This window comes from Perna viridis, chromosome 14 (assembly GCF_037379345.1).
Source record: "Perna viridis isolate PV_CMFRI_1.1 ecotype Kerala chromosome 14, ASM3737934v1, whole genome shotgun sequence".
NCBI lineage: Eukaryota > Metazoa > Mollusca > Bivalvia > Mytilida > Mytilidae > Perna > Perna viridis.
Window position 1 is genome coordinate 33,369,760 of NC_142458.1, and position 18,558 is coordinate 33,388,317.

General features: G+C 33.2%; 1 protein-coding gene across 2 annotated transcripts in view; it reads left to right on the forward strand.

The window, feature by feature from the left end:
* LOC148599057 (uncharacterized) overlaps nt 1–18,558 on the forward strand; it is a 52,682-nt gene that overhangs the window by 25,879 nt on the left and 8,245 nt on the right. The window contains exons 24-30 of one of the 2 annotated variants that reach the window (XM_088559931.1): nt 9,944–10,000; nt 10,811–11,042; nt 12,289–12,489; nt 12,995–13,207; nt 15,105–15,356; nt 16,427–16,461; nt 17,639–17,710. In XM_088559931.1, the coding sequence (XP_088416057.1) occupies nt 9,944–10,000; nt 10,811–11,042; nt 12,289–12,489; nt 12,995–13,207; nt 15,105–15,356; nt 16,427–16,461; nt 17,639–17,710 (1,062 nt within the window). The remainder of the gene's footprint in view (nt 1–9,943; nt 10,001–10,810; nt 11,043–12,288; nt 12,490–12,994; nt 13,208–15,104; nt 15,357–16,426; nt 16,462–17,638; nt 17,711–18,558) is intronic. The other variant, XM_088559932.1, reaches the window with a different exon arrangement.

Here is an 18,558-nt window from a genome sequence, read left to right on the forward strand (position 1 = left end):
CTAAATAATATTACATTAAACTTAAGATCTAGTCTTCAATCCAACTGAAGATTTGAGGGACTCCTTTTTGGCCTTGAAAGATGTTTAGTAAAAAAACTCATTTAGGGAATTTAATTCTTGCAGCAATGTGTCAAAAATATCAAATTTGTTAAGAAAGTTTCTTTTTTACACCCTTATCAGTCAAAATCTTAATTCTATCTTAAATGTTTTATGATTAATGAACAGGAAGTGAAGAGGTGTGATTTTAACCAAGTAAAATTGGCAGGAAAATTCAGTTGAAAAAAAAAGTGTCTAGTTTCTGAAAAATCTTATGTTCATCAAGGAAATTATTTTCTTCAGCTGAATATATAATTACAGTATAGGATAACTCAGTTAGAATAGTTTTTGAATGTAAATGACAATTAACTTTGGACAGGTTTAAAAATTTTGGAAAATGGTGAAATGGAATGAAATGTGTGTGAAGTTGGATACTGTTTAACTATTAATTACATTCAATACTTCAGAAATCAGTAGAAAAAATTGACATTCAGTCTCTACATACATGGGAAAAAGTTTTAAATAATATGGGAAACACAATGTATGATTACAATACTTTAATTGTCAAATGTTCAGTGCAAGGGAGATAATATAATTATTCTAAAAGTTTTCATCTGCGGGAATATCATGCTCAAATTACATCTTAGTGTCATTTAACTCTAAAACAATAACTCAATTTGTCCTGGGTGCCCCAAAACAAAAAGAAAAATAGAACCTTTAGTTGATGAGTATTTGTAACTTTTATTACTGTCATCATGGTAATAGTAAAACCAAAACAAAGCCTTTGGTTTTTATGAGATGAAAAACAACAATATCCATAGACTTCAGTAATTTTCAATTTTTTTTTTTGGTGTCCTCAAAGGGTTTTCCCTAAGAAACGACCAGAGGCTAAATTCCATGGTCCAAGTATACTTTTGGCCTGTTATTACTGAGTTTTAAATTTACAACTGTATGCATCATTTTTAAGTTTTGACCTGTTTATAGCTGTTTTTGGCTGGTTCCAGCAAAATTTATGCAAAACCCTGGTCATGTCAGAATTCAAAAACAGTATTGGTCTAATGGCTTTATATAACATTGTAAATTGCATTGACATGTGTCTACCTGTTGAACCTATTAATATACTAAGTAAGATAATCTTTGGCCAAGGCATGCAAAGGGAGATAACACAACTTTAACATACCATGTTAAAACCTCAACAACTGCTTGATTTGCTATATTTTTGCCATTGTGTATAAACCAAAATATATGTTGATGACAGTAACATAAACATGGCTGCTTAAAATTGCATCAATATGATATGGCAATAAATATAGTATATTTTTCTGCACATATTTTATCAATGGTAACTAAATTTGTGGACTTGATGAATAGAGGGACAAAAGTGTATACTGTCTATTCTAATCTGACATGCTTCAAAGAAGTTTAGAGTGAAAATCACAAAAGCTGTGGTAAAACAGTGATAAAAATATGACTAATGTCAATCATATATAAAGCCATATAGGTTACCTTATTTTACCCCAAGCGTTAGTAAGGAGTAAGATATAAATGGCCATCCCCAGGTAAAACAGTGATGAAATGGAGTCCTCTTCAATTATTTGTTGACATCATTTAGTTCCTTTGGATGACACTGATGGATGACTTAACCTCTGGTTCTTATACCGCTGCAGAAATTTGTTATATCTTTACTGGTTAGGCTCTGGTGCCATTCTCCTCTGTACACACATTGTTTTCATGTGTAACTTGAGTATGAAATTTAAGCACAAGGTCTCTCATCACAAATGAAAGATTGTGATTGATTGCTGATGTTGTCACAGATTATGGACCAGTGTGCATTCTTGTAAAATTTAGTAATAGTAAAAAATTACAATTTTTGACCAATTCTGATAGGTTCTGTTTTAAAACCTTTGGAATAGACCTTTCATATATACATGATATACTTATCTAAATGGTTTTCTGTGTTTACTTTGATCATGTAATAAAAGGGGCCTAAATAGGAGAAGGAAAAATATGTTTATTTTTATTTCGTTCAAGTTTAAGCACTATAGTCATGGACAAAGTAATGGTCTTTTAAAATGATTCTATATCGTACTGGGACATAACATTTTTCACTCATTACTTTAAGCCTGTTAGAAAAATAAACAAAACTTTTGGGTTTTTTTTTTTTCTTAAAAGTACAGATTCTTACTTAAATTGTTAAATACAAGAAGTCTTTTTTTGATTTATAAATGTACTAATTGGATGTAATTTTAGTAGTTGCCCAAAATACATACATTGTATGTTTTATTTGGTTGTTGTAGATAAAACAAGGTGGTTGATTTACTTTGTTGTTGTAGATAAAAGGAGGTGGTTGGCATATCTGAACAATGGACAATCACAAACACTTGATAGATGTAAAAAAAAAATCTGACAAAGGTTTATCTTTTCAAAAGTTGCAAAATTTATTTTCATGCTTAATATACTATCATGATTTTGTTTCACCTTCCAGTTAGGGACATATTGTTTAAGTGTGTTTTGTTTTTTACTGAGCTGGTTGTTCTTTTCATGAAAGAGTTTTACAGAAAAAAAATCAGTTTGAAGTAAATGACAAGAATGAGATATGCACTGTTGAATGGATGATTAATTTTGTTCAATATGGTTTTAAATTTTCAATAATTTATCAATTTTCAGTTTTATGGAAGCCTGAAATCTGCAAAAATTAACTGGGGGAAATACCAATCTTATCTGCTAATGTTGTTCAAAGGTATCCACCAATAAGACTAAGGGATAACACAACTGATCTGTCTCCACCAATAAGACCCAGGGATAACTCAACTGATCTGTCTTCACCAATAAGACCCAAGGGTAACTCAACTGATCTGTCTTCACCAATAAGACCCAGGGGTAACTCAACTGATCTGTCTCCACCAATAAGACCCAGGGATAACTCAACTGATCTGTCTCCACCAATAAGACCCAGGGATAACTCAACTGATCTGTCTCCACCAATAAAACCCAGGGGTAACTCAACTGATCTGTCTTCACCAATAAGACCCAGGGGTAACTCAACTGATCTGTCTCCACCAATAAAACCCAGGGATAACTCAACTGATCTGGATACACCAATAAGACCCAAGGGTAACTCAACTGATCTTTCTCCACCAATAAAACCCAGGGGGGTCACTCAACTGATCTGGATACCTATCATTTTTTAAGTGGCATGTAGAAATTATAAACAATAACTTTAGGTTAAGCTGGCGAAGGCACTAAAAGATTGCAAAAATGTTTAAAAACATGCCTTTTTTTTTTGTCGTATTTGATAGAAAATTTACAGATTTGCCAATTCAGGACATCAAATTTTCAATTATAAAAGATAATATGCTTATACATGTGATTAAATATGTTAAATCATTCATTAAACATTCTAATTTCTAATTTCCAATCGTGCAAGGGACCAACTTGGAAATCATTTGTGGATGGAGGAATATCATTACATTCAGAGTACTCAAAAGGAAGAATATCCATCTTCAGACATTTACATGTTAAAAATTCATAAGGGCAACTCCTTTAAACCCTCACATGGAATTTGTGTGAAATTTTATAGCAAGGTTTGACATTATATGTAGATGTGCATAAAGGATTATAGTTACTGTCAGAGAGAGGGAAGATAAATGAACTTTAACTGCAATTGTAGTTAGGAGTATTCTCTTTGTGAGCTTCCCTTTAGTATTTCTAGTTCTGTTTATGTCTTTATTAATCCATGTTAGTTAGTTATTGATCTGTATCAAACTTTAACAAAGGAATGTTGGGTTAGATGTCCTGGAATGTGTCTGCGACTGTTTAGGAATTATAGTTCAAAAGTGGCCATAAAAATATATTTAATCAAACTTGTATAAATTACATACCTATTATTCATTATACCCCCTGCAAACACAAGTTAGGGTGTTTATTGGAATCACCCAATAATTTTATCTGTAAATTTTACCATTTGTCCATATCTCTTTTGATGTGGAATTCCTTTTTAAACCACTTAAGGGACTTTGATGAAATTTATTAAGAAAGTTGGGTCTTTGAGGACTCACAAGGGAGATAATCCAAATTAATTGTTTTACTTGATAAAACCTCTTGAGTAAAACTCCTCCTAAACTGCTCAAGGGATTTAGATTTTTTTTATTATACATATTTCACACAATTTAATTATGTAAATCTAGTAAAGGAGAAGAATATTGATGATATTGTTCCACAATATTCTATACCATAAAGTTCAGATTGGCATTGACTTGAACTGTTTAGGAATTGTATGTAAGAGAAACAATAATTTTCATGATGCCAAAAGACAATTACTTCACTTTGGATCTCTTTGAAATTGTATTACTGAATGCCATACAACCAAAGGAAGCTAGGTATATTTTTTGTGGGTCGTGATTTGAATCAATTAAAAATAAGAGTCCAGAAACCTGAATTTTCCTGATGTTCTGACACTAACATGAGCAAAAGTGAATAGATATCTTTTGAATTCTACTACAAGGTGTCATACCAAAAACAAAGAGTGGGATTATTCTTTGGGGTTGTTGCTAGTAAGTAGAGGCCACAAAGGGGTCAGAAACACTTAATTTTTTCTGATTTCTAGATGATGACTTGAGTGAAAGGAAAGGGATCTCTTCAAAATTGTATCACAAGACACTACACCCCCAAAGCAAGATTTGGATGGATTTTTGAGGTTGTGATGAACCATTCGGGAATAAGGGGCCATAATGGGATCACTCAGATTCTGGGCAATTTTGGATTCAACCTTTGCAGTTGTATTAAGCTCTGTCTTGAGAAAGATTATTTGCTGTTAAATTTATTTATACATTCTAAAAGTCTGTTTTTTAAAGCTTGTAAGGTTTAACAAACTATGTGTTAGGTATACCAAAGAAGATTTTTATTTAGTTTGACCTATATATATAGCTATGTATGAAGTAGTCGTAAATTGAAACTGTTACTGTAAAGAAGTTTAGACACATACTTTAAAACAAATGTATATTTTCTTAGCCTGATTTAAGTAGATTCTCAAATGCACATGCCATGGAAATCATTATAAGCTTCCTTAGAAACAACCTTTGACCTTTGTGTCAATAAAACAAGAAGATAAAAATCTATACATTATGCATTAGATATGTAATAGTCAGTTGTTTTATGATCACAAATGCAGATGTTTTGATGATTAAGGGGACCGAAGAGGAAATCCTCAGTTATATGGCGTAAAAAATAATCTTGAAGTCTAATCTGCCTCTATTTCTTTATAGTATAGTGTTAAATCTACTTGAACTGTTCAATTAAATCATATAATTGAAGTGCTACTGATGTTTTGGAGAATCGTGACTTTCCACTTAACTCTGAAGATGGCAAATAATTTGTTTATGAATATAGTAACAGAAAAGAAACTAATACTATTTAGTCAGTATTGTAGATTTAGTTGGGGGAAGATAAAGATTCTCAAATGTTTGGATCCTTCCCAGTGATAAATTACAATTAATGAATGACTCCTGGTGCTTTTCTCATAATAATAAAACACATATAGCTGACTGCTAATGAACTTTTATCTCAATCAGCTGATTCTGTGGCATGTTTGAAAAAATGGTATGGACTATTGATTATAGATTTACTCCAACCAGTCAGTGCTTCTGAAACTATAAGCAAGATTAGTCAGATTTTCAGATATCTGTCATAGATACAATATAATTCTAATTTTGTATCTTTCATCACAGCAGCTATTAGCTGTTATGTCGATTTAAAAAAAAAATCTGAATAAGTTTTTAGATCTAAGCATATTCTGTCAATAATAAGCCTGAGGTGGATATTTGTCGTCCTCAGTTATTCACCTAGCCGTATGACTGATATCCTGTCCAAGCCAAAATGTACATCCCTTGTCTTACAACCTACCATCATCAATAAACAGAAGTAACATCTGGGATTATATTACTCTACAGCATAACATCCTCTATAGTAATGTTCCCAGATAGTCTAATCAGTAATATAAACAACAAGTAGTAGCACTCGTGGTACACATCCATAGCTGGACTGTGTTAATCATTATATCAGTAATTAGAACATGTAACTGATTTGTGTGAAGCTATTATTGGAAAGGATTCTTTCAGCAGGTATAGTGTTCACTCTATTTTAGCGAAGGGAAATGTCTTAATCTGTTTACATATTCATTTACATTTTAATTTTAGGTGATGTTTGAAGCTTAAAACTAAATTGAACTTGACCTGTTTAATTTGAGATATTTTATGTAAAGTATATTTGGAAAGTTAACATTACAGGATGCTTGTCTTTTATGTCTACTTAAATCTTCAACAATTATTCAAGTTCTTTTACAGTGACATTGTAAAATACTGTAATCATAATAAGTGGGAAGGACATTTATAGACCTACTCCAGGTTTGCTTACATTTTTATTATAGCCCTTTCCTTAATGATATATAGTGATCAGGATGCTTCTGTTTGGTAGCTCATGCTTTGGTGGATCAAGTGGGGTGTAGTAGGTCACCCCCTCTATTTTATAGGAAAACTCCTTTTCAAGTGCCTGGATTTGCCCCTGTAGCTCATCAACATATATACAAGTAAGAGCAGATCCTTTTGAAATTGCACCATTGATTTTAGTGAAACTATAAAGGCAGGTTAAACCCATATCATGTGAAGTATATCAAGAAGGCCAATAATTGTTGTCTGATGCATGTAAAAATCAGACTTATGGGTTCTACATGTTAAAATCTCATATGATCACTAGTACTACTCCTCCTAATCTGTTCAATGGATTTTTATAAAAATATAAAGGAAGTTTGGGATGTACATGTAGATGTGGATGATAGACAGTATTTAATGTCAGGTCAGGAGGTTTAACATGATTTTAATCCACTTGAAGAACAGATAATTCTTTTCTGGAAGATGCTCACAGTATTTTGAGCCTAAGACTGTACCAGCAGGAGACTAAGCAAATGATAGCAACCAAAATGTCAATCTGTCACTCTATGGACCAATCAATCATTTTGAATAACAAGTGTTTTGCCTTATCATTGTATAGTCATAATACTTTACATGTGAATGGCTTGATAATTAACAAGTACATTACATGTGAATGGCTTGTTAATTCACAGGTACTTTACATGTGAATGGCATGTTAATTCACAAGTACTTTACATGTGAATGGCTTGTTAATTCACAAGTACTTTACATGTGAATGGCTTGTTACTTCACAAGTACATTACATGTGAATGGCCTTGTTAATTTACAAGTACTGTACATTTGAATGGCTTGTTAATTCACAAGTACATTACATGTGAATGACTTGTAAATTCACAGGTAATTTACATGTGAATGACATGTTAATTCACAAGTACTTTACATGTGAATGGCTTGTTACTTCACAAGTACATTACATCTGAATGGCTTGTTAATTTACAAGTACTTTACATTTGAATGGCTTGTTAATTCACAAGTACATTACATGTGAATGGCTTGTAAATTCACAAGTATTTTACATGTGAATGGTTTGTTAATTCACAAGTACATTACATGTGAATGGCTTGTTAAGTATTCTTAGATTATGCCTTTAGTTTGTAGTTTACTATGAGAACTTTAATTTACAATTGTCTAACATCTCTAAGAGAGGATGATGCAGGCAAAAACATGAATGTTTTATATTAAAACTTGAATTACATCATTATTCTGTGAAATAAAGATAGACAATTGTTTATGTAAAGTTTACATACAGGAATTGATAAAATAAGAGATATGAATTGGATCTCTGTTGTTAGAATCTGTTTTGTTTACAGTTTATTTATAGACAAATACTTTGAAGGTGAAACTTGGAAGATATTTATTGATAAAATTTCAAGGTGTATGAAATATCAAATCTGTCTATTGATGAGAATAGGTTTAATTTGTGTATAATTGGAATAAAGGGTTCATTTTCAGTTAATCTTCTTGAAAGTTTGACTTATTATTTATGATATAAAAGATAAGTATTATAAGAAAAGATCATGAGAGTTTCCACTATTTGACTATTAACTCACCAGGATTTGGAGACTACTTAGTCATCAGGACTCACAGACTATTGACGCACCAGGATTTGGAGACTACTTAGTCATCAGGACTCACAGACTATTGACGCACCTGGATTTGGAGACTACTTAGTCATCAGGACTCACAGACTATTGACGCTCCTGGATTTGAAGACTGTTGAGTCACAAGGACTACCCAGAGACTATTAACTCACCAGGACTACTCAAAGACTATTGACTTACTAGGACTACTCAGAGACTATTAACTCACCAGGACTACTCAGAAATCAGAGACTTTTAAGTCACCAGGGTATTGAGACTATCAAGTTACAGGACTCAGAGACTTTTTGCTCACCAGGATTTGGGGACTATTTACCTGGATTACACAGAGACTATTGACTCACCATGACTACTCAGAGACTGTTGACTCACCAGGACTCAGAGACTTTTGACTCCCGGGGATTTGAAGACTATTGACATACTAGGACTACTCGGAGATTTTTGACTCGACAAAACTACTCAGAGACTATAACTTAACAGAACTCAGAGACTATTGACTTGCCAGAACCTGGAGACCACTGGTTCACCAGGAGTAGGAGACTATTGACTCAACCTGGACTTCTTAGAGACTATTGAGTCACTTGGACTAATCAGAGACTATTGAGTCACCAAGACTCGGGGACTATTGATATATATTCTTTATGTAAATGGAAAGTGGTTTGCATATTTGCAATAATCAGTTACGGTCCTGCATGGGTCAAATTTGTATGTTTTCAAACATATGGAAACATATGTTTAGGACCAGTATGGTGAATATATGTTTTTGTGATTTAAAAAAAAAAACAACATGAAACTATATATATTTGGGAAATACATAGATACCATTTGATTTTTGTCAACTTGTTCTTCATGAATACATTGTAAGTCTGGAACACTGGTTTTAATGTTTTTCATCGGGTGGTCCTAAACATATGACAAACATATGTTTTTCTGGTGTTTTCAAAACATACGAAAAACATGTGTTGCTATTGTTCCTGTGTATAGTGAGCTTATGATGTTTCAAGCAGTAAATCATGGAAAAGTTGTTTTTGTAGAAGACGTGGTGAGTTTTACAGGTGTTTTGTTTCTTTGTGTAGAAGACCTGGTCAGTTTTACAGGTGTTGTGTTTATTTGTGTAGAAGACCTGGTCAGTTTTACAGGTGTTGTGTTTATTTCTGTAGAAGACTGGGTCAGTTTTACAGGTGTTGTGTTTCTTTGTGTAGAAGACCGGGTCAGTTTTACAGGTGTTGTGTTTCTTTGTGTAGAAGACCTGGTCAGTTTTACAGGTGTTGTGTTTATTTATGTAGAAGGCCGGGTCAGTTTTACAGGTGTTGTGTTTCTTTGTGTAGAAGACCGGGTCAGTTTTACAGGTGTTGTGTTTCTTTGTGTAGAAGACCGGGTCAGTTTTACAGGTGTGTTTCTTTGTGTAGAAGACCGGGTCAGTTTTACAGGTGTGGTGTTTCTTTGTGTAGAAGACCTGGTCAGTTTTACAGGTGTTGTGTTTATTTGTGTAGAAGGCCGGGTCAGTTTTACAGGTGTTGTGTTTCTTTGTGTAGAAGACCGGGTCAGTTTTACAGGTGTTGTGTTTCTTTGTGTAGAAGACCGGGTCAGTTTTACAGGTGTGTTTCTTTGTGTAGAAGACCGGGTCAGTTTTACAGGTGTGGTGTTTCTTTGTGTAGAAGACCTGGTCAGTTTTACAGGTGTTGTGTTTATTTGTGTAGAAGACCAGGTCAGTTTTACAGGTGTTGTGTTTATTTGTTTAGAAGACCAGGTCAGTTTTGCAGATGTTTTGTATATTCAGGAGTATAGGTATTGACATTTCACATTAGTAACTTTGTATTGTAGGTAGAAGAGAAAAAGTCTGATGTCATAGTAACAGAGGAGGTCAAGGACACCAGTGAGGTTAATATATATATAATAAATGGTTATTCCTATTCCACATGTTGCAGTATACAGTGTAATATTCTAATCTCCATAAGTTTGTTGTAACCTGTGAAATTTTTGCACCCTCTTTTTTGTAATTCTTAGATCAATCTACTTTTGCTCAATTTTAATTTGCCATCTTTCCAACTTCATATTATGATGTTTTTAAAGGAGAATTCACACTAGACTTATTTTTGCATTACAAGTCTTATCACAAAAAAAGTGAAAAAATAAATTGTCGCGAAAATTTTTACAGTTTACAGTATTTCTTTGTTAATAGGCACACTTTTTGTTTCTAGATTATAAAAAAGGAACATAATGTTCTGTCGTATCTTTGGAAACACATTGAACCATATCAGTCAAATTCATTGCTTTTACCATCAAGATTTATTGCCCTTTTGATTAATTGTCTGGATTACAGAATATAAATAACTGTGATCTGAAGTTAAAGTTGTGAACATGCTTTCAAATTGTATTCACCATCATAACCATTTTCAGTATCACAGTATGTTTATGACCAGTTGCTTTTTTTCAATGTAGAAATGGAGTGAAAAAAGTTTTATTGGTCCTCAGTTTTTATTCTGGCTCACTCAGATCTCTAGTCGGTACTTAAATATATATGTGTTACCCAAATGCAGAATTTAACATTATAAATACAACAAAAATTCCAGTGATAGGTTTCACATCCTTGGTGATTAAATTTTATCCCACCTGATGTTATCCTTAATATTTATATAAATGTACTGTAATTTTTTTTTATTAAAATGCTATTTATATTTATCGTCACAGGAAACCATGGCAACATCACCACCAAAGAAAAAACCCATTGGTGGTGTGTCCATGTTTGGTGGAATGGACCCAATGTCTGCTCTGAGAAACAGGAAAAAGTCAGAAAGTACAAAGAGTGAAAGCGAGGCTGAGGTCAAGGTTGAAAAGGAAAAGGAAGCACCAAAGGTCAAAGTTGAAGAAAAGCCAAAGGTCGCAGAGGAAGAGAAACCAACACCTCCATCACCACCTTCAGGTGATTAAAGAAAGTTGAAAGTTTTTTAGCATTGTCTTTTGTGTTTTGACATCATATGACCTCCCTGTGATCAAAACGTCTTATAATAACTAAGAAATGATTTGAGAGTTTTATTTTGTAAAACTGTATGAATTGATTGACACACACTTGCTTTTGTCAGAAATTGTTTGCTTAGTTTTTTCCCTTTAAGTGATCTTTTAAACCACAAAAATGTCCTTATCATGTATCACACATATTAGCCCAGCTCTGCTTTATTTATTTCCTGGTGTAATATGTAACTTATTACCTGAAAAGAAATTATTGCCAACAATCTATAAGTTTTTCACAGTTAACTTAGACTTAAGCAGTTACTGGTAGGAAATTTTCAGGGATCGCACATACAAGATGCTTCCCATTCTAGCGACAAAAATGATGTACATTTATAAATGGTGTCAGGGGTAGTTGTTAGTGTCTGCTGTAGTTGATAAATGCTGGTCAGTGGTGTCTACTGTGATTGTTATGAAGGTCACTAGTGTCTGCTATAGTTGAAAGATGACGGTCACTGGTGTCTGTTTTAGTTAAAAAATGTAAGTCACTGGTGTCTGTTGAAAGATGCGGGTCTTTGATTTCTGCTAAAATTGTTAGACACAGGTCACTGATATCTGCTGTAATTGTTTGATGGTAGTCACTGGTATCTACCGTAGTTGATAGATGCAGGTCACTGATTTCTGCTGAAGTTGTTTGGCACAGGTCACTGGTATCTGCTGTAGTTGTTTGTCACACGTCACTGATTTCTGCTGTAGTTGTTTATCACAGGTCACTGTTGTCTGCTGTAGTTGAAAGATGCAAGTCACTGATTTCTGCTGTAGTTTTTTGTCACAGATCACTGATTTCTGTTGTAGTTGTTTGTCACAGGTCAATTGTGTCTGCTGTATTTGTTTGTCACAGGTCACTGATATCAGTTGTAGTTGTTTGTCACAGGTCACTGATTTCTGCTGTAGTTGTTTGACACAGCCAGATCACTGGTATCTGTTGTAGATGGTTGTCACAGGTCACTTATCTCTGCTATAGTTGTTTGTCACAGGTCACTTGTATCTGCTGTAGTTGATAGATACAGGTTACTAATGTGTACTGTAGTTGATAGATTCAGGTCAGTGATTTCTGTTGTAGTTTTTAGATGCAGGCAAACCAGTTGTAGAAGCATGGTTAATATTCATAAGTTTGTTCAGGAAAGCTAAAGGAATCAATTCATTTTTTTCTTTTTCAGCTGGTTCTTTCTTTGGAGATGAGGAGGAGGATGACTTATTTGGCAGTGCTTCAAAAAGCAAGGGAAAGAAGCCAGGTGTCAAATCATCACTTCTTCCTGAAGATGATGATGACATGTTTGGTTCCCCTAAACCTACAGCTGAAAAGACAGCTGCCAAAGAAACAGAGAAGAAAGCAGAGGAGAAAAAAACAAAACCAAAAGGTTTGTATTAGATTTTGTTATATCTCATGCAATATATAATTATCTAGAACTAAGCACTATGACTTATGTTCAAATTGTTTTTTTGTATAGAAAAATTTAATAAATCTTGCACAGCTTAAGATGTAGATTAATTGGGAAGGTACCTTAGGTTTTTAGGTGGTAGGTCAGAGGACAAGGTCAATTTATTTAAGTTTATTTTTTGCTTAAAAGTTTGCTTTCTGACACTTAGCTTTATTTTCCTTATATAGTTATGAATGGATATTTCAGGAAAGAAACAAATCAAAGGTTAGTAGGCCAAAGGTGAGGTGATCATCACTATAAATAATTTTTGAAGACAAAATGACCTTTAGAATGTTCTTGTTTAATTAGTATGGCATGAATCTGCTAGAGTTTTTCCCTCAAGCAGCTGTTTCAAATTCATATAATGCTTACAATGATTTTGCATATATGCTTATATTTGTTCACTCTTGGCAAGAAAATTTGAACTTCATTTGTTTCATGATAGGTGATGGCTTATTCAATGAAGATGATGATGATGATTTATTTGCACCAAAGCAATCGGAGACAAAAGAGAAGGGAGATATATTTTCCACAGAGCCACCAGAAGTTCCAGAGGAACCAGTTAAACCCAAGAAACCAGTAGGAGGTGTGTCAATGTTTGGTGGATTTGACCCTAGTGCACTGAAGAAAAAACAGGATAAACCTTCTCCTAAGAAAGGTATATCATATTTGTCTGCAGTGAGAAGTTAAGTCTTAATTAAAGATTTCAGTTTATTTCTTTGTGGTTAAAATCATATTCCAAATGCATTTAGAATGGGATCTATGAAAATCAATGAACCTTCACAGAAAATGAGGAATGTGAAATATTACTATATTAACATACTGTCATTTTGATTGGATAATATTACAGATAATTGCCACTTCATTCAAACAAATATCAGATAAATTCTATTTCATTTAGAAATCAGTTGTAAAAATACCATTACGCAAGTTTTAATCATTAAAGCTACAACCATTTCACATTTTCAAATTTGTAAAAAAAAAAGTATAATCTAGTTTCAGATATTATCAAAATATTGTATTTGTCTAAACAAAAGGTATATGTGTGTCCATCTCACATTACAGTAACCTTAAATAAATAATTTTGAACTCAGATCTCCTAATCTTGGAATATCAGATGATTTGTACTTTAATATGTTCTGAATGACTAACTAATTTTGACAAAAAAATTCAGTTTTTATATGACTGTCTTTTAAGACACAACATATTATGATCTGCATATTACTCACACATGTAAACAATATTCATACACTTTTGTAATAAATTGCAAATATGATTTTAATCTACTATTTTGACTACTTTTGATCAGAATACACACGAATAATGCACTTACAATGCATAGATCTAGGTTTAATGTGCTTTTGGTACTACATTTGGGGGGAGGGGGGGTGGCCATTTGACTCAGAAGTGGTTAATGAGACCTATGGTATACCATTGTCTGTCCACACTACCATCTTCCACATTTTGCACAAAAATTCAAAAATGGTGCCATTTTTTTTCCCATTTGTTAAAAAAATACTTGTTTTCAAAACTCTGTTGTCTTTTTAACATAGGGGACTTTTTTGTATATTATTTCTTTGACATATTTTGTATATTGTTATATTTTGACATTTAAAACATGAAATTGGCTTGTTTTTGTCCTCTTGCATGGAAAATTATATTGAAATATGGTGCTTCATGTTATAAATTATTCACTTAAGTACAGGTCCACCTAAAAATCCTGCAGAGGACGATGAGTCCATATTTTATGTCAACTGATCTATTAGTGTAAATGCATCAAGTGTGACCCCATTAGTAATCTGAGAACCAATTGGGTATGTAAGTCTCGATGTGACTCAGTGATTTCAAGTGAGTCCTTGTCTGCCATTCAAATGCATGGAGATTCGTCATTAACACATCAATGGGTTCAATATTAAAAGCAAAATATCTTCTTTCGTGTAAAAATACTGATAAAAAATGACAAATATCTAGTTCTTCAGGATAAAAATAATAAGAAAAGCATAAAATAGAAAATTTTGCATTTTAATGCAGCGTTTTGATTTCGCGGAAGTAAACAATAAAATGCAGATTGCTCTTTGGATTTCAATATGTTCTACATCGGAAATTCCGGAAGGGAAACTGAAACTAGAATGAGACTTACAAACCTTATAAAAGTATGCTGAAAGTTGGGAAAGTGAACATAACATTGACAGATTGTATTGTGACTTATAGTGAACAAAATCTGTAGGAAATATTTCTCAGTAGAACATTTAGAGCATATTTGAAGGTGTGTTTACACTTATTAAAGACTTTTTGGTGATCTCTGAAAGTATTTACTATTTCTATAAAGGTTATACAAAGGTGAATTTGTTGTGCTTCACCATATCTGTTCTTTTTTTTTAGTAAATTAAACTTTATGTGTATTTTTATCAATGATATCACTTTCTGAAAGATTTTAGGGTGTAAAGGAAGTACACAAAAAATAAAGACTTTTTTCCTTTTCTTTTCTTGCATGACCCTTAAGTGAACATGTATTTCAATATTGAATGGATAATATTAATGTTGCTCTTCTCTAGATCCCTTGTTTGGAGGTGATGAAGATGATGACCTCTTTGCACCAAAAGATAAACCTCCAACTCCAAAACAAGAACCCAAACTGCCACCAGTGGAGCCAATGGTCACTTCTTCTTCAACCGTACCTGACCAATCAGAGAACCAACCTGCATCCTCACCAGTCAAAAAGAGGCCCCCAGGAGCAGTATCCATGTTTGGTGGAGCAGATCCCTTTGGTGTTAGTAAACAGAGGAAAGAAAGTCAATCTGAGAAAGGTATGCACATTAGGCAGTGAAGTTTGGTTAAAATGACCAACTAAACAAAAGTTGTATGACAAAGAACATCTTTAGAGAGCACTGTCTACTCACAAACATTTCCTTTGTTATGTATCAAATTCTGTATGATCAGTGTCTCATTCTGCTGCATTATATGAACGTGGAGAAGAAAATCTATAAATTTTAATTCCTTTTTTAAGTATAGCTTTAGTGTAAAACCCAATACTTTTTCATTGTCTACTCATTAAGAGAGCAATAATAGTAAGTTTATAATGTATACCTGTAGACATTAGGTATGTTGGTATAACATGATAAATTTGACTACTATCTGTACTTCTGAACTAACCTACATCTTTCCTTCCCATTAACTTTTAATCAACTAAATTATGGAAGATTGTCATGAGAAAGCTTTGAAATTTTGTATGCATTTTGTGAATAGAAGATTGTATTGTCTTGATAAAACATCTACTTCCTACATGATGGAATGGCAGATATAATAATAGGATAATTAGTTGGAAAAAGTAAACAACCAAAATATTATTAGCAGTGCAGAAGAACGCCTCTATTTAATGAGTGTGCAGAGCTTGTTCCATGTGAGTAAAATCCTCAAGGGTTCTTGGCATGAGTGATATTTTGGTTATTCACGATAAACAATTAGTTATCCTACTTATTGTATAGATTTTTTTCATAATTTATCAAGGTTTTAAATTCTGTGATTGGTGGATTAATATCAAAGTTTGTGATGTATTGGCTGGAGAAAGTCCGAGAATAACTTACTGAATTTATTTCACAGTGTGAATTATCGAAATTTATTACACTGGGAACATTCAATAAAACATTGCTATCTATATAATACTATATCCTTTACTCTGATTTCTTCTCCATGTAACCTGTAATGCCTCTGTACCTTCCCTGGTGTTCCATCCTCTATTGTCTTGATCTTTTGTGACTTTGTAATGAATGATTTTAAAGCATATGTTGTGTATTTGAAAATTGTAGGTGAAAGAAGTTGGTACACATACCTACTAAATCTGCTTATGGTTTTAAGTTATGCTTTATTTAATTTTCAGAGCCAGAGAGCCCATCATCACCACTATCTGATGAGGTAAGTTTACTGTAGATTACCGAGCCAGAGAGCCCATCATCACCACTATCTGATGAGGTAAGTTTACTGTAGATTACCGAGCCAGAGAGCCCATCATCACCACTATCTGATGAGGTAAGTTTACTGTAGATTACCGAGCCAGAGAGCCCATCATCACCACTATCAGATGAGGTAAGTTTACTGTAGATTACCGAGCCAGAAAGCCCATCATCACCACTATCTGATGAGGTAAGTTTACTGTAGATTACCGAGCCAGAGAGCCCATCATCACCACTATCAGATGAGGTAAGTTTACTGTAGATTACCAAGCCAGAGAGCCCATCATCACCACTATCTGATGAGGTAAGTTTACTGTAGATTACCGAGCCAGAAAGCCCATCATCACCACTATCTGATGAGGTAAGTTTACTGTAGATTACCGAGCCAGAAAGCCCATCATCACCACTATCTGATGAGGTAAGTTTACTGTAGATTACTGAGCCAACTTTTTTCTCTTGATTGTGTGTTGTTTTCATTGTTATGGCTTAAATGCATGTAGATAAACCTTAGATGTTAAAAGGCAGTTAATGGAAATGATATTTAGCTAATATTTAATTTGTTGTTCTCCAGCATTAATGGGGGCAATTATTTGTGACATCTCATGAATGCCAGGAGATATTTGTACATAATTAATGACAAAAGCGTTTACAGAACATAAAGAAATGAGATTTTAATTAAACTTGGGATCTAAAATGAGGGATTAAATGTATTGAAAATGAGAGAAGCAGAGTCTTTCTTTTGGGTACAGTTAATTTTTTGTATTTTTCACCAGAAACTGTTAGTCATGTCCATAGAAATATGATACTAAACTGACTGAATGCAAAGAAAGATTCTGTATTTATATTACTTCACAATTAACCATGGTCTGAAGCCCTAGGCTTGTAAAAATCCTCTGTAAGGACAGTCATATCCATGTAAAAATATTTCCAAAATATGGCTTAGGCCTGTGGATTAAAAAGTTTACTGTGATTACATTTTTTTTTTCTTTTGTAAAATGTATACCCATTCATATAGAAATACTTCATACATCTGCTTCTGCTGTTTTTTCTTCAGTTTGTTTGTTTTTGTTTGTATTATTAACTAGTATATTTTGCTTACTAGATTTTGTTTGCATTTGTCATGTTTGTGTCTTTGCTAGACTAAAAAGCTACTGCCATCACAACTTCCAAGCTCACCTCCCAAGTCAAGTGGGAAAATTGGAAAATTACAGGTACATCTAATTTTTACAGCTGCAAGTATTTCTATTTTTTGCTACTTCAGGGTACACAATGTTTACCTTTAATGTATATCAGCCTTAAAATTTACAAATTAAGCTATTGTGATAAATATGTAATATTTTTGTTCACCTCTTATGGTGTTAAACTTTACAATTTTTGTGTGCAATATCAATTTGTATCAGCATCTAATTCACTGTGTGTATCAGCTTATTGGGCAGGTTGTTTGTGTGTCTTGTGGCACTGTGCTTTTATAATTTAATGTTGTTTTATTTAATACATATTTTTTTCCTTTTTTTCCCTTTTCCACAGTTATAAATGTAATTTGTCTTATATGTAATTTCTATGGCTACTTATATTGTGTGGCTGTTGTGTCCAATGGCAAATGATTATCATATATGTGGATAGTGTGTCTGAATTGTTATTGTATAAGTAATTAGTATTGATACATCTCAAGCAGGGATGGATCTATTCACTTTGAAAGGGGGGCGGGGTTCAAGCCAGGGTTCCTCAGAAAAAGAGGTTCTAAGATATTTACCATTTCTTGTCAATTTTACACGTGAAAATGACAAATAAATTGAGCACTAAGCAGGAAAATGAAACATTTGCTCATTAATAGAAGATAAAGTCTTCATAATAGCAATCTATACCAATTTAACCTATAGTCATAGAATCACTGAGTGTCTGTTTCAGTCCGACAGGAAATGACCTGCTGTGCAAATAAGTATGTGACAAGTCACCACCCAAACAAATCATTCCAGGTCTACAGTAGTTTCATGTGTTTTGCAATTCAATGTTGGACTAGTGAATTAAAATTATGAATTAATTTATTTATCAAATTATT